At 48.7% G+C, this 15,186-nt stretch overlaps 1 protein-coding gene across 7 annotated transcripts in view; it reads left to right on the top strand.

The window, feature by feature from the left end:
* Positions 1 to 2,463: 2,463 nt before the first annotated feature.
* The window catches only part of LOC110484498 (axonemal central pair apparatus protein HYDIN-like), a 74,329-nt gene continuing 61,606 nt past the window's right edge, over positions 2,464 to 15,186 (top strand). For 5 of the 7 annotated variants that reach the window (XM_085589159.1, XM_085589157.1, XM_085589156.1 and 2 more), the window contains exons 1-7: positions 2,464 to 2,673; positions 4,357 to 4,462; positions 5,589 to 5,708; positions 6,855 to 6,974; positions 8,737 to 8,871; positions 10,322 to 10,521; positions 13,953 to 14,077. In XM_085589159.1, the coding sequence (XP_085445285.1) occupies positions 4,391 to 4,462; positions 5,589 to 5,708; positions 6,855 to 6,974; positions 8,737 to 8,871; positions 10,322 to 10,521; positions 13,953 to 14,077 (772 nt within the window). In that variant the 5' untranslated portion in view covers positions 2,464 to 2,673; positions 4,357 to 4,390. The remainder of the gene's footprint in view (positions 2,674 to 4,356; positions 4,463 to 5,588; positions 5,709 to 6,854; positions 6,975 to 8,736; positions 8,872 to 10,321; positions 10,522 to 13,952; positions 14,078 to 15,186) is intronic. The other 2 variants (XM_085589158.1, XM_085589160.1) reach the window with 2 other exon arrangements.

Here is a 15,186-nt window from a genome sequence, read left to right as displayed (position 1 = left end):
TTGACCCCGAGGACATTTGTTTTGACAATTTGGCATTATTAAACTTGCCTTGTTTCCAAACTGAAAAGTCCTACTGAATCAAAGTTCATCTCCTTTCACTCAAGTAAAATCTCACTCCTTTTCTCCTCTCCCAGGACTAACTCATAACTAGGTTTTAAACAATTATTTTGTTAATAAAAATCATTCTCTTAACACCTTAATTATATTACTGACTGATGGGAATGGTTTATATTCTAACATCTGTCATCAATATACAGTTCAGATTTTTAAGGAAGGACCCTGAAAGAGATGACACCTACTTCTTTTAGCTCAAGTATGTGTTGAATACCAACTGTGCATTTAAAAGCTATTGACACCACTGAAGTATAAAAAGAACTTTATTTTCTTACAGATACAGATTTTGAAATTCCAGATAAATTTGTGGTTGGATACTCTTGACTAAATGAATACTTCAGAGATTTAAATGTAAGTACATGCACATTCCTCCACTGCCAGGTATCAGGTACCTACCTACCACAGGTGCCCAGCAAGAATATTTGTTTCTACTCAGAGCTTCTCAACAATTAAAAAACCTTCAATTCCAGCTATAACTTCCATTAAATGAACAAAACCATTTTTAACATGCCGACTTGGTAATGCAATGTACGTGCATAAGAAATGTTTGTACTTCACTTTTTTATAATTCTACTCCACAATTCTGCTCAGACATGCTGCAGGAGATTCTGAATCCCCAGGATGGTGAGCAGCATACAACCTGCAGCCCAATCTGAAAAGAAAATAATTTGTAATTTGACTTGGATATTTGCCTGTCTTTGTTCAATCCTATGTTGCTCTTTTGTCACCAAGTTCTTTAAAAGTGGCTGTGCAGGGACTCCGTGTGAAGGCTTCCCATACACTTGCAGATAACATGTCTGTAAGACCTCTCTTCCCTTATTCTATTACAGCTTCCTTAGGCTGCACAGAGTAGTAGACTTGGAAACATCATAAAAACTAATAGGGTTTTCAAATGTACTTCCCTAATTCTGGCTAACTTGGAAAGTTTTTCACTTCTAAATCTTTTTACTAAGACAAACAATCTGAGCTATTGCTCAGCAGCATGAAGGCGAATGCAGTAATTTAAGAAACCCAAGTTCTTTAGGATATATGAAAAACTTGGGTTTCTATATGGGTTTTTATATGATGCCTTGTGTAGGCTGACCTAGAACAGATGCTAGAATTACAGAATAAAGGAGGGATCTATTCAAAGGCCTCAATGGATCCACCTTGGGCAGCACAAGAGCCCAGCCAGGCCCACACCCAAGATGGACCCAGAACGGTCCCAGAATGGACGACCGCTCACAAGGTCTCTCACTTTGATCAGTTCTGGCCCATCTGCACGTTGGAGTGAATTGTCCAATTCCAGCTTTGGCTTATCAAGTCCCACCGTTCTTGTTTTTCTCTCTTCAGCCCACCATTGTTTGTGCTTTTGGGCCTGAGATTTGGATCATTTGTCCTTGGTCCCCAGCTAGAGAAGGAATTGTTTTGTCTGCCTGCTCTGTGAAGAGAGCTCTCCATCCCCTAATATGAAGCTCAGAACTACACACTAAAGCAGCACAGAATCTGAAAAATATAAAAACTAAAACCTAAAGCATCACATAGATTACAGGCTTGGAAAGAATATTAAAATCTCAAGTTTACTGTAAGCAGGAAACTTGCAACAACTATGGTTCTAGTGTGTTTTTATTACAGTGCTGGGAATACAGCTGAAAATCAGTCTTACATTTCATTCAAAGATAGAGATTGATAAATACTGTATATTGTTTTTTTTTTCTTTTTTTGGCACATCTGAATTGTGAAAGAGAATGCCAAAGAAAAAGGCAGGATGTAATAAGGTCGGTCTTCTGGAGCACTGATTCCTGGCTGCAGATGAGGTGAGGAGCCATGGCAGCAGGGAATGCCTTTGCTCGCTGTGTGTCCCTAAGAGGAGCGAGAAGCGGAGCGCCAGCGCAGGACCTGCAGCCGGCTGAGTGCCGCTGGCGCTGCACACGAGCGGCGAGACCCGGGGGGCTCCCGCTGTGGAGCCGCGGCCGGAGCCGGGCCGAGGCTCCGGCGACATCGAGCGCTGCCGCCGGGGCCGCCCCGTGCCGGGCCCGGCAGCGAACCGCTCCCGACCAGGGCTGGAACAGGCGGGGAGCGAGCGGGGCCCGGGGCAGATGGAGGGCGGCTCGAGGGGGCAGCGGGGCGGGACCGGGGCGGGCCGGGGCGGGACCGGGGCGGGACCGGGGCGGGACCGGGGCGGGCCGGGGCGGGACCGAGGCGGGCCGGGGCGGGACCGGGCCGGGATCGAGCCGGGACCGGGGCGGGACCGAGGCCTGCCCGGCGCCATCGCCCCGGCCCGGCTCTGCCCCGGCCCGGCTCGGCCCGCCCGGCGCCACCGCCCCGGCCCGGCCCGGCCCGGCCCCGCAGTCGGTTCCGCGGTTGCCGGGTAACCGGGACGGGCCCGCAGCGTCTGTGACGGCGCTGCGGCCTCAGCTGCCCAGAGCTCGCCCCGGGCTGGTTGTTCACAGCCCCGGCGCCTTCAGGCGGCTGCGCTCGGCCATTCCCCGAGGGAAGTGTTCGCGGAGCATCGCTCCGTGCCAGCGAGTCCTGAACTCGCAAAGTCCCTCTGTGAATTTCCCTGAATTCCGCTTGAAGGTAAAGATTGCCTCGAGCTGTACTTTCTGCTTTTGTCACAGCTGTGCTCCAAAAAAGGGAAATACAGCATGGGAGAATGCCAGTCTTCAGTTCGGTGGCATGTATATAACTAAGAGGATGAACAAGATAGGGTCTACTGATGGTGCTTTTTTCTCACTGAAGAAAAGCAACATTTCCTAAATATACTAGTCTATCCATTTTCCCCTATAGTATTTACTTCATCTGCTTGAAGGTGAATGAGTTCTGCTCAAGTTTTGGTGGGTTGTTACGATCTGGTTCTTAAAATGATTAGGGAGATGCCCCTGAATTAAGGGGCAGAATGAGACCATACGTCAAAGTCGATAGTCTGGATGTTATGTAACAATAAATGTGAGGAAGAGAGAGAAAGAAATAGAAAAAGGAGTGGGGGGGGGAGGGAGGGCCTGGGAAGGGGGGAAGAAAGAGAGTGACAGAGACAGATTTAGTAGAAAATTATCACCATTCCATGGATCTTATCCCATCCCACTAAATCCTCTTCTGGTTTTCTCTGTGGTGAGGTCTTGCAAAACGTAAGAGTCCGGTGGATTAATGCAGATTTGGGCAAGGTGGGACTGCCCAGGTACCTCCCTGGGTTGGGCAAGTTGGACTCTGTCTCTTGCTACTTTTCAGTAATACCAAATCCTGAGCACCAGTATATCCTTTGGGTCTGCCACGAATTGGGTTGTGGATTTTCAGGTCTGTTGTGTTACGTGGCTTGCCATGCAGTCATCTGGTGCGAGGCCTCAGGGACGGTCTGGGGGCACTTTGGAGGTCTTTGATGAGTTATGACACCCCCTGAGCTGCCCCTGGTGGGAATGTGCCCTGGATGTGGCCTTCTGGGGCTGGGGGTTTTAGAGCTGAGCCAGTTTGTGTGAGGGAGGATGGGTGTCCACTGCCCCTTACCAGAGGTGACACCGCACACCCAAAATTTCCTCCTTCCCCTCTCTTGATGGGAGGTCTGTGTGCAAACCTGGCCTCAGCAGATGAGTTTGGGGCTATGACTTCCCCAGCCTGAAGGCAGACAGAGCTGATTTTCAGGACAGCTGCTGGGTTTGGCTGTGTTGTAGATATAGTTTTCTCCCTCAGTCTTGTTCACTTCTCCCCACACCTGAGCTAATAGGAGAGTTGTGTCACCTTTATCTTGTCTCAAGTTCCCTTAGGCAGCTTAACTCACAGTCCCAAGTTCCAGTCAGGAGGCATTTTCAGGGCAGGGTGGGCTTGGGAGGTCTCAGCTTCTTTATTCAGTTTTGTCACAATGGGCAAAAAAATCCTTTATCACACTATTTAAGCCATTAGCCACAACATTCCAGTCTCTCACAAGTCCTGTGAGGAGCAGCTGAGAGAGCAGGGCTTGTTTAGCCTAAAGAAAGAGAAGGTCCACTCAAGCTATTTTTAAGTAATATTTAAGCAATAGCTTTGTCTGTACTGTCATTAATATCCAGCTTTTTAGCTCCAGGTTTCAGTATGAGCCATCTTCGAATTGTACAGCATAGCCATATAGTTCAAATAAAGTCCAGCTAGAGGTGTAACAATACTAGCTATTTGTGCCAAACAAGCACTCAGCTACTTTCAAATAATATCAAATATTTTTAGCACCACTATATCCCTTGAATGTGCCATGAATTGGGTTCTGGATTCTCAGAGTTCCACTGTTGCTCCTTCCAGTTTTGTTGCTCATTGGGAATAGCCTCCTTCCGAAATGGCTTCTGGATTCCCAGAAAAGACACCGGCACCTCGTTTTCTGCTCAGGGAAAGACTGAAGCCTGACACTGTGAGTAGCCACTGGGGCTGTGTTAAGGCTGGAAACTCCCCTCGTGTCCCTCCTCTCCCTGCCCCTGCTGTCAGCAGCGCTGTGAAGCTGCAGACCCCCTCACCACCTCTTTGTGCCCTGCTCCTGCTCTTGGTGGATGCTGTCCTGGTGCAGCAGGGAAGGCTGTGTGATGTTTCAGGGACAGTCCAGCATCCTGCCTGGCTGTGCCACTGGAGCCAAGTGAAACCAATGTGCAGCTGAAGCCCTGAGCAAGTGCTTCTTTCCCTTTCCCTTTGCCACAGCAATTCCTTCTGTCAGGCTGGACACTCACCTGTGCTGCCCTGAGCAACCTGCCCGTGGGCACCTGGGCATGTGGGGGGGGAAGCTCAAACAATGCTCAAAGCCTTGAGAGTCACGGCTGGTCCCAGCTGGAAGAGCTTCCAGGCCAGCTGTTTTCTCTCATCTCCTGTGTGGGTGCAGATCCAGCCCTGCAGGCAGCACTGGAGTCAGGGCCACAGAGGTCCCTTGGTGTCTGGAGCTCACTGGAGTGAAGATGCCCCACTGCTGAGGCTCTGTCAAGGAGATCCCTCTGTTTTCTTCTGTGGAGGGGCCTGCGAGCCCAGAGAGAGAAAACAATTGCTAATGAGGAGAGAGAACAAAAACTTGGACACATTCCTGTGCACCTCACTTTTGGTACAACTTTGCTTTCTGCATCTCTTGGACTCACCCAGCAGTGTGATCTCCTCGCTGTGAGCTTTGGGTGTTGTGCAGGGACAGAGTTAGGGGAGTTCTGAGAGCTCGTCCCCACTCTCTGAAAAGGTCACTGCCTCACTCCAGTGAGGAAACAAATGCCCAAAGAGCAGAAGTCCCCAAACATGTCGCATCAAATCATGCAGAGACTAATGGGACACAGCCATGTGGTTGGAGTATGTGTATTGCACTCTGTATTATTAATTTATTGTTGCTAAGTATTTCAGCAGGTAACTTCCAGGGCTTGCAGAGCTGTCCTAGTGGCTGTGATCACAGACTATTCACCAGTGCCACTTGTTCAGGAAAAGCCTTTCTGAACAAGCACATCTCTGAGGCTCTTCTGGTTTGTTTTTGGTTTATTTCTTTTTTTCTTTTTTTTTTTTTTTTTGCTTTTCAGCTGCTTCCCTCTAAGTTCCAAAGGGAGAAGTTTCTCAACCAGAAGAAGCAGGCCAGCGCTAGGGAGAATATTCTGCCCAGTATTGGCCCATTTCTAGACATGAGTGAGACTGGTCCAAAGGTAGCCTTTTCCTGCTCGTTTCCTTTCTGTTTGATGTGAAGAGAGTAAGAGAGTGTGTGCTTGTGACAGGCTTGCCTCCAGCAAAATACCCCAATGTCCAGGTCCTGTTGCCATTGCAAACTGCTGTAGTGGTGGACTGGGAGTCCTGATCTGCACTAAGCCAACACAAATAACCTCTGCTGAAGCTGCTGGGGTGTGCTGGAGTGTAGCTGCCATCGCTGAAACAATGTGGGGAAGGCTAGGGACACAAAGGCCCAAAATTGCAATTTCCATTCTCCTGCTGAAGTAGCCACCTCTTACTTTGGTGTGGTCACCATGAAACACTCGGAGTCATAGGATTCCTCCAGAGTGGCAGCGTTGGCCTTTGAAGGCCAAGGACCAGCAGTAATTACTTCAGATTTAACAAAACAAATCGCATAAATGCTTTGGGTTGGAACAATGTTGGACCCTGACAGGGTTAGATTTTGCAGGCTGCCAGATGTAAAGGAGACTTGCCTCCCCTTCCCTCTCATCCTACTTCCTTTTGGTCAGGTCTTCAACTATGTCCTTTTCCCAGCTCACAGCAACAGCCAACAAACCACCCTGAACAAATCCAAACCACAAACAACACATAGAACCAGCAAACTCTATTCTTTAATTTAATAACCTTTTGGCCTCAGCCAAATATCACCTCATCTCTCACACCTCCTCTGGTTCTTTTCTTACTGATGACTAAGTTCTAGATCAAAAAAGATATTTGCAATTGTGTGGGCCTTGGTTTCCCTGTCTCAGAGTAAAGGACATCCCAAAATTTTTTCCTATATAGTCTGATGTAAATTCTTGGGGTTTACTTACTCCATGAGTGCTCAGTCAGTGCCCCAGTGGGCACAGGGCTGTGCTTAAGGAAAGTGCTGCCTGGCACTCTGGCGAAGGAAACCTGGAGAAATACATGCCAAAAGAGCAGCTTGGCTCGAGCCTGCTCTGAGCTGATCAAGCAGCTCTTGATCAGCTCAAAGCAGAGGTGGATGAGCCACTGTTTCCCCAGTGTGGGCTGGGCAGACGTGCTCACCCAGAGCCTGGACTTCACTGGGGGTCAGTGTAAGATTCTCCTTCATGAACCTTCCTCCCAGCAGCTGAACCTCTCCCTGCTCTCTCTCACCTCTCCAGCTGTCACCAGTTCCCCCGAAACAGAGCTTGCTTCAGGTTTCCCCACCAGAGATGGTATTTCAAAACGTCACCCCCCATGAGGTCTCTGAAATGGCAGTGTCCTTCACGAATAAGGACAAGGTAAGTGCTGGCACCTGGAGCATTAACACTGTGCTGGAAGAAGAGAGTGGTGTAATTCCCAGAGTGTACAGCAAAGCAAATTATCTGCTGCAGCAATCCAGAAGAAAATGTCTCAGCACCTTTGTTCTGCAAGATGGTGGAAATCTTCCTGTGCTGGGAATTGTCCCCTGATTTTGGCCATGCATTAATGGTATCTATCCCAAAGGAGTTTCCTTCTCTTGAAAACTCTGGATTGATAGGAATGTTGAGGGCTGTACAGTTCTTACCTGCTCTTTGAGTGTATGCCACATCCTGTGTCTCCTTGGTTGATCTTGGTTCCTGGTAGGAATCTCTGCCTCTCTCAGCCTGTTTGGCTCCCTTAGCGCAGCTCACAGTCAAAGCTCAGGGGCTGAGTCTTCTCCACTTTATGCTGGAATAACTTGTCATTAATGTCATTGGCACTGCAGGAAGTGTGTTCTGCAACAGCCCTGGAATCAGATTGATGTAGCAGAAGCAGCAGGAGGCCTTTAGGTGCCACTTCAGGCTCCTGCTAAGTTTCATTCAGCTCTGCTCAGCTTTTCCAAAAGCAATGTGGTGCTCTGCTTTCCCTTTGGAGAACCACAGCACATCCAAAGCCATGTACTTCTGGAGGTTTTCACTTTCACTTGTGATTGTTTTGCAGTTTCCCAAGAGAGCTGAGAGGGAAAAAGTTGAAAAATGTAACCAGTTGTGTTCCACTGTAAAGAGGAAAATGGAGACCATTTAAATTTCAGTCAAGGAAACATTTTCTCAGATGAGCCCTGTGCCAAGAGTGGGCTGGTGGGAAGAGACAGGAGGGAGTCAAAATCATCTGGGTTAGACTTTTTGAGAGCATTTTGGTGCTCAGGGGTTGATAATCTGTCTGCTAGAAACTGCATGTTTGCTCTGTGTGTGTATCCAGAGCCAGAACCTGGTCTGCTGGCTGCAGGCAGGAATGCCCAGCAGCCCAGCTTGCGGGCACAGACAGCAAGAACACCTGGAAAGCCAAGATTGTCTTCTAATACTGGAACCACACTGTCAGTCAGTGCTGGTCATGTTTCTCCAGGCAGAAAATGCCTTTGAAGCCCATAGCCAATAGGCACAGCCTGTCTGTGTTTCCATCACTTTTGGCAAGCTGATCGCTCTCATGCTTTTATGATTCTTCCTTGCTGCTTTACTGCCCATTTAAATTCTCTTTTGACATCTCCTTGTTTTAGGGATTGTCTTGCTGTGTTCCTTCTTTTGCTTTTCAGGTTTGCTTTTATTCCCAGTAAGGCCACAGTGTTTGGTCTCCTCTCTTGCTGGTCTGCCTGCATGACTCTATCCCCAGAATGTCCCTAGGCAAACCTGATCTGCTAGAAGGGATTTTCTTCCTTCCTCCCAGGATAATGTGCTGTTTTGCTTTCAGGAAGCACATTCCCCCTCTGCAACACAACTGCATGGCTGTGTGCAGGCAGGAGCTAGCAGGTTTTCTGGCCTTGTTGAATATGCAGATGACTTGGTTCAGGTGCTCTGTCTCCATCCTGCTGGTGCTGACCTTCTTGGCTCTTCCTTCCCACCAGGCACTGCCCTACTGCCCCTGGCCAAAATGCTGGACCCAAAGAGAAGGGATTCAAGTTCACCCTTGTGAATTATGTGCCTGTACTGCCACAGCTGAAGGTCCTTTGGAAAAGGGGTCAGGGAGGGATGTCACCAGGGCACGGACAGGTCTCATCTCGTCCTGTTTCCACAAGTGGCAAATCATCATTTCATGTCTTTCCTGCAGATTCCTCGGATGGTGAAGGTCTGCATGGAGAGCTCACCTTATTTCCAGCTGGCGTGCCCCAGTGATGCGTACCATATCGTGCCAACGTATGCGACTGCCCGTGTGCGCATCCGCTTCACCCCTGATGAGACCAAGGTGAGACTGGACGAGACAAAACAGAATTATCTCCAAAGCCATTGTTTTCCCTGCACCCTGGGTACATCCCATTCCATGCTGTGAGCCTGGCTCCAGGCTGTGGGCAGGCAGCCTGCTGCCACTCACAGCTTGGCATGTGCTGTCAGGCACTGCACCCAGGCCTGACAGGCTCTGCTTCCCCTCCCTGCACATTCCTGAGCATTCCTGAGCATCCCCAAGGGAAGATGCACAGGGAACAGTATGAAAATGACAGAGGGGTGTTGATAGATGTTTGGCCATCTCTAGGTACAGTGGAAGGAGTTTAATTGTTATGAAAAACACTAGAGGAACAAAGAGGTCGGAGAGCTTTCCTCCTTCCTGACTGGCAACAGCTTCCCTGCCTCACCCTGGGCTGGAGCAAAGACAGTGCTTTTTCACACCCTCTGTTCTCCAGCCTTGCAGCTGTGCTGTCCCAGAGCACAGCTGACCATGATACAGCTGCAGGGCCAGGGCAGAGGATGTGCTTTGCCCGTGAGCCTGGCCTGGCACAGGCACACTGGGTTCTAGGTGCCCTTAGTCAGCAGGAGGTTGGTGAGCTGCAGGGGACTTGGACACCTCTGGACACCTGCCTGAAAGAGCTCGTGTAGGGCAGGTACAACCTGAAGGCAGACCCATGAGCCCAGAGCCTGTGGCAGTGATGCTGATGTGGCTCTGCCTTCATGCCTGTCACTGTGGTGTCTGTCAACTGGCACCCATTCCCTGCCAAACCTGCTTTTATGAGGATGTTTGAACACCAGTGCTGGGGCCCTGGCAAGTCTGATCTCAGTGCTGTGATCCAGAGGCTTGTTCATGCAGAAGGGTTTAGGACATGGCATGGAAGGGAGGAAGCCTTGCAGGGAAACAAAGAGAGGCTCTTTCCAACAGCATCCTGCTACCTCCTAGCACTGTTCTTCTCCTGATTTGGTTGGAGAGGCAAAGTTAGAGGGGAGTTCTGAGCCAACTAATGTTTCTACACCAGGTCAGAGGTGCAGGAGCTCTCTGGGTGCAGGATCTCTTTGGGTGCAGCTGTTTTCTCAACTTCCTTTTGCTGCTTACAGTCAGTTTAACACTTTGTCCTATTCTTAGACAGTGGGAATATAGAAACCTAAAGAGGAATGTCCTGTGTTCCCTGGCTCCATGTTCCTTAGAAGGAACTTAGGAATTATTTTACATCATTAAAATTTAGAGTAAAAATGATGGTGGTCTAGGGCGGTTCTCTCTATGACCCAAGTGACACAAGAGCTTAATGCCACTGAGACAGGTTTTGCAAAGTGCACTGATGCCTTTAAAATGTGACATATTAGTAGAACTTAGTGCTCATTTTGGGGTGGAATAGGTAAATTGATGCCTTGAAGGGTTGTAGAAATTATTTTTCTTCTGCCATGGGGATGGTACTAAATGCCCTGTGCTGAGCTAGTTTCATTTCCTGTAGGATTATTCCCACGAGCTCGTCTGCATCACTGCAAAGGAAAGGATAGTTGTGCCAATTCGGGCCATTGCTGCCCGAGCTGTCCTGGATGTCCCTGACCACCTGGACTTCTCCAAGTGTCCGGTCAAGTACAGCACCCAGAAGACTCTGCTGGTTCGCAACACTGGTAAACTGGAAGCTCATTACCAGCTGAGCACCCAGAGGTGAGGCAGCTTGTTGCAGTGCATTTGTGGGGACCCCCGGGGTGTCCCGGGGTATCCCCCAAGCTGTGAGTTTGCTGGTAGCAGCGGGCAGGCAAGGAGACTCCACACGGCTTCTGAGGGTGCTCATTAGATGAGGGTTTATTAGGGGTCCTACCACCGGGAAGAAGCATGATTTCTGAGGGAGAGAAGGGGGAAGGAGGGGAAAAGGGAGGGGGGGAGAGGGGCCGGGAAAGCACTGGCCAAGAGAGCCGGCTAAGAGCCTGGTCTCCCCGGCACACTTAACAGGGAGATTCCAAGTGGGCGCGGATAAGGTTTGGGCCAGTGGGATTACAGACACAGGATACTTCAGGGGAGGATTACGGGCTTGGAATAAACCATACAGTTTCAAGGGGTGAGACAGAGCATACCATTTAACTAAAATGCAACACCACAGCAGCTCATCTATTCTTGTGCAAGGGATATCATCTTTGGGTGATAACAGGGCTAGGAAAGAGCAACAAAAGGGAACCAGAGTGTTGCAGCTGCTGCCCTGCAGCCTGGCTGGAAATGGGCAGGATGGATGGTATCTGCTTTTGCTTTCAGTATTCTTAGCAGGATGCAGCCTTTGAGCTTTCTCTGTCCCAGATTTCCTGGAGGGTGCTGGAACATGTTAGTAGCTGGATTGCACCCTCCTGAGCACAAGCAGCTTCTGAAATGCTTACTCACCACTGTCAGCCAAATAGACCCGTTCTCTGGGAGGCCACAGGCACATGGCTTTCCAGTGGTCTCAGCATCAGATGCCCAACCCAAGCTTGTGCTGCAGGCAGCCGGTGCAGTTCCTGTTACTTAAAGCTGACCTGATTTTCCTTGTCAGCTGAGGGCATCAGTCACCTCTTCTGTTCCATGATGAACCTTTGAAAGCCAGTTTAAAATTTCAAACAGATTATTTAAATCTCTGAATAGGGTTGTGCCCCCTTTCATTGAGATTTTTTTAAAATACTCGGAAGTTGCTGTGTTTCTGCCATTTTTTCATTTTGGTTTCTGTTAAATGTTTGCCAAAAGATCGTAAATTCTTCATTGGGAACGTTCATGAAGGTCGAGCTCTCTAATGCCTGTCAATATGCCACATACCCATAGGTACATGCACAGGTGTATAGGAAATAGGAGACATTTAGGGAATATATGAAAAGCAGTTGGGCTGATGTAGAAAAGTATAGAATAACTTCTGCTGGAGAGGACTCTGGGAATCATCTGAGCAGACACACTGCTCAAAGCAAGACCAGTGTCTGGGGATTGCAAGGTGCCATTGGGAGGTCTGGAGCTGTCTTTAGATGCCATTCAAGAAAACAAACATATAAATGGACCTAGTTATAAAGCAGAAGAAAACAACCTATTAAAACTCCCTCCATACGTTATCTTTTCTGCCTGTTGGGTGCAGTAGTGATTCATTGAAAGAGCACATCTAACAGGATGAGAACTGTCTTAAGGAACTGCTCACAACTTACAGATAAAAGGCCAAAATTCAGCCTGCCAGCCCCATCTCTTGGCAGTGGTTTTCATTTGGTTATTAAAGTGTCAGGGATGTCTCCTTCACAGCTCTTCTGTCTGTGGGCTCAGGGAACAGCTTTGTGATATTGGCTGAAATTCAGAGGATATAAGTTTAGCTGTAGAGCTTTAATTCTTCAATCTTGGAGAGCCAGGTCTGTGTGAGAGATGACTGCTACAGCAGTAATAGAGGAGTCTGCTGGGTACAGCCCGGGGTGGGATGTAGGAGATGCAGGGGCTGATTGGCACTCAGTTTTTCAGTCCTGAAACTGAGTCCTGGACTTGGCTGGATCTTATTTGAAAATAAGAAGATACCTTCTTTCTCAGACAACCCCTGAGGTCACCCCCAGGAGTGTTATTCCCATCCTGCCATCTGAGGGCATGAGCATGTAACATGGGGCAGCAGTGGGAATGGAATGGAATGGAATGGAATGGAATGGAATGGAATGGAATGGAATGGAGTGCTGAAGTGTGGCCAGGGATTCCTGTAATTCTCTGTCCTGGTGAAATCCCTGGCAAAAGAATAAGAAAAAAATCCTGTGCCTTGCCCACACCAGGCACTGATTGCCCCAAGCCCCAGCAGAGACCTGCAGCAGAGACCATAGGGCAGATGCAGGAGCACGTACACTAATCTGGCTCTGGGGATGGTGGGGCCTTGTCTTCCCTCCCTCCAAAGTCTCACATCCAGCACATAAACATTGCTGGCCCAAGGCTTCTCCATCAGCCAGTAGTGATGTTCTCACTAGTGGTAATGGGAACAGGACAGGCCCATCATTGCAGCAATAGATCCTTAATGAGCAGAACCTGAAGCAACTGACATGAATAAAGTTTGGCTTGCCAGATGTTCTCTTTATTTTGGTGTGTGATGCATTCATCACCAAACTCCCCAGAACACAGTTTTAAGTGACAGATTGACCACCAGCAAAGCCCCAAGGCCAGGAACTTTTATTCAGTGGGGCTGTAGAAGAGCACAAAGCCCAGCAGCTGCTGGGCAGAAGCACATTTCACCTGAGCTGTCCCTGAGCATCAAAGCATGGAGTCTTGTGTTTGTCAGACAAAAGCTCTTTACCTGGTGACTAATCCTGATTGCTCCTGTTAAATCCAAAGTGCACCAACACACTTGCATAACTATTTCCAACACATTGCACAGAGTTTCTCTTTGGGCCAAGCAAACAATTACCAGTCTGGATGACAACCCAGAGTCCCAGACTGCATTGCTAGTAAATACACAGAAATCTCCTGTTCTGATTCTTTGATGTGCTCCTGCTAATGGTGCTTCATTTAGCTGGGATTGATCCTTCAGACTTTAAATGGCATCCTCCTTTTGGGTTTCCAAGCTTTCATTGGAATGCTGGTAAAATGTGCCATTTTAGGCTAAATCAGGACATTTTCAAGGTAAAATAAACCAAAGAACCACACTGCAAATGCTACAGTAAATATTCTTTGGTCTTCAAGGAAAAGTTCCTTCTCCCCATCTGATTCCAGGCTGTAATCTCACAGGACAGGTAGTGCCCAGACATTCACATCTCTTGAGATGAGGTTTATAGGCAGCAGGAAAAGAAAAATTCCTGAGGCAATGAGTGTCAAGTTGTGCATGCAGATAGCTCTGAACCCTTTCTGTGCTTTTCACAAACCATTCTCTGATGGAATTGCTGGCAGTTGGACCCTTGAGTCTCATTGCAGAGGGCTGGATGCAGCGTATGGGGGAGATGAGGTCATTTTACCCACAGGATCCTTTGAGGGCTGGATCTCCTCAGAAGTGGGTCAGTGGCTGTTTCTGGTCCTGTCTGTTGTCTTTCTGCTGACTGTGGTTTGTTTGCTCCCTGCTTGCCCAAGTGAGCTGCACTGCAGAAGGAATCTCATCCCCAGGTGTGCCCCCGGTCCTGATCCCTCTCTCTGTGTTGCAGTCCTTTCTCCGTGGTTCCAACCACAGGAATTCTGGGCGCTGGTGACAGCATGCAGGTGACAGTGAGATTTCACGCGCTGACGACTGGGGACCATTACGGGTCCCTGGTAGTGTGCTACAACACAGGTGAGTGCTGGGCCCTGCACGGGGCACGGGACAGTTCTGCACCATCACTCCCTGTTGTCCCATCCCCCTCCATTGCCTCTAGAAGTTCCTCCCCATTCAGCTTTACCCCAGAGAAAACTGAGAAATCCTTGGTGTTTAGGGGGTTGATAAAGTGGATCCCCTCTAACAGGGCTAAGATTTTTGCTGGGAGTTGCTGAATGAAGGAAGGAGGATCCCTGATTCTCCACTACCATGTGGCTATGCCTGGGTGAAGTTTTATTTTATCCCTGGGCAGTGCTGTATGTGAGGTCTCCATCAGACTCTCTCCAATGCAATGTATTTCTTGCACACCTCTATGCCTTATGCTGCTTCTCCATTGGCTTGTCACAGACCCTTTTCTATGTTGCCCTTACACATATATGTAGTTTCTGTCTAATAACATTTTCAGGCCCTCAAGTTCCTTTCTGGTGACAAATCAAGACAAGTTTTTCCCTGTCCCCATTTCCCAGACTGTTCATGCTCTTGCAAACCTCTCACATCTATCTCCCATTTGATTTCTAGACTGAGGAATCCCATTCAGTCTTCATATAGGAGCAGCTCTGTACTTACTAATCTTTCCTTTGTCCCTTTTTTATTTAATTTGCAATGCTCCAGCTTGGTTTTTGAGATCAGAACAATATAAAATGTTTCAAGAGTGATGTGGCTGTGGGTTTAGACAGGGAGATGATGATGATTTTCATGGTGTTCATTTTGTAGTGGTTTGCCATATTGCAGAGCCAGGCTGGTTGTGTTTCTCACCTGTGTCCCCTCCTGCTGTGGGCTGTCACTTCACTTGTTCCTCTGGGCCTCCTTTTGCTGCCCACATGCCCCCAAGGTGTATTTGCTGGTCAGCAACAAGGGATCCAAGGGATCAGGAGAGACAGGAGTCTTGTGGATGCCCAGGGAGACCCTGGGCAGGCCAGGACTGAACAGGGCCCCTCAGCATCACCTGAAGGACTTCAATGCAGAAATCCCGGGATCTGAGTGGGTCACCAGAGCACATTGACAAATCTCACTGCACATACTGTCACCTTGGGGCCAAATCTCTACAAACACACTGAGAAATAAGGTGTTTAAGGAGCTGCCCAGAA

This window comes from Lonchura striata, chromosome 11 (genome assembly GCF_050655825.1).
Source record: "Lonchura striata isolate lonStrDom1 chromosome 11, ASM5065582v1, whole genome shotgun sequence".
NCBI classification, from domain to species: Eukaryota; Metazoa; Chordata; class Aves; order Passeriformes; family Estrildidae; genus Lonchura; species Lonchura striata.
This window is presented reverse-complemented; position numbering and strand designations above follow the sequence as displayed.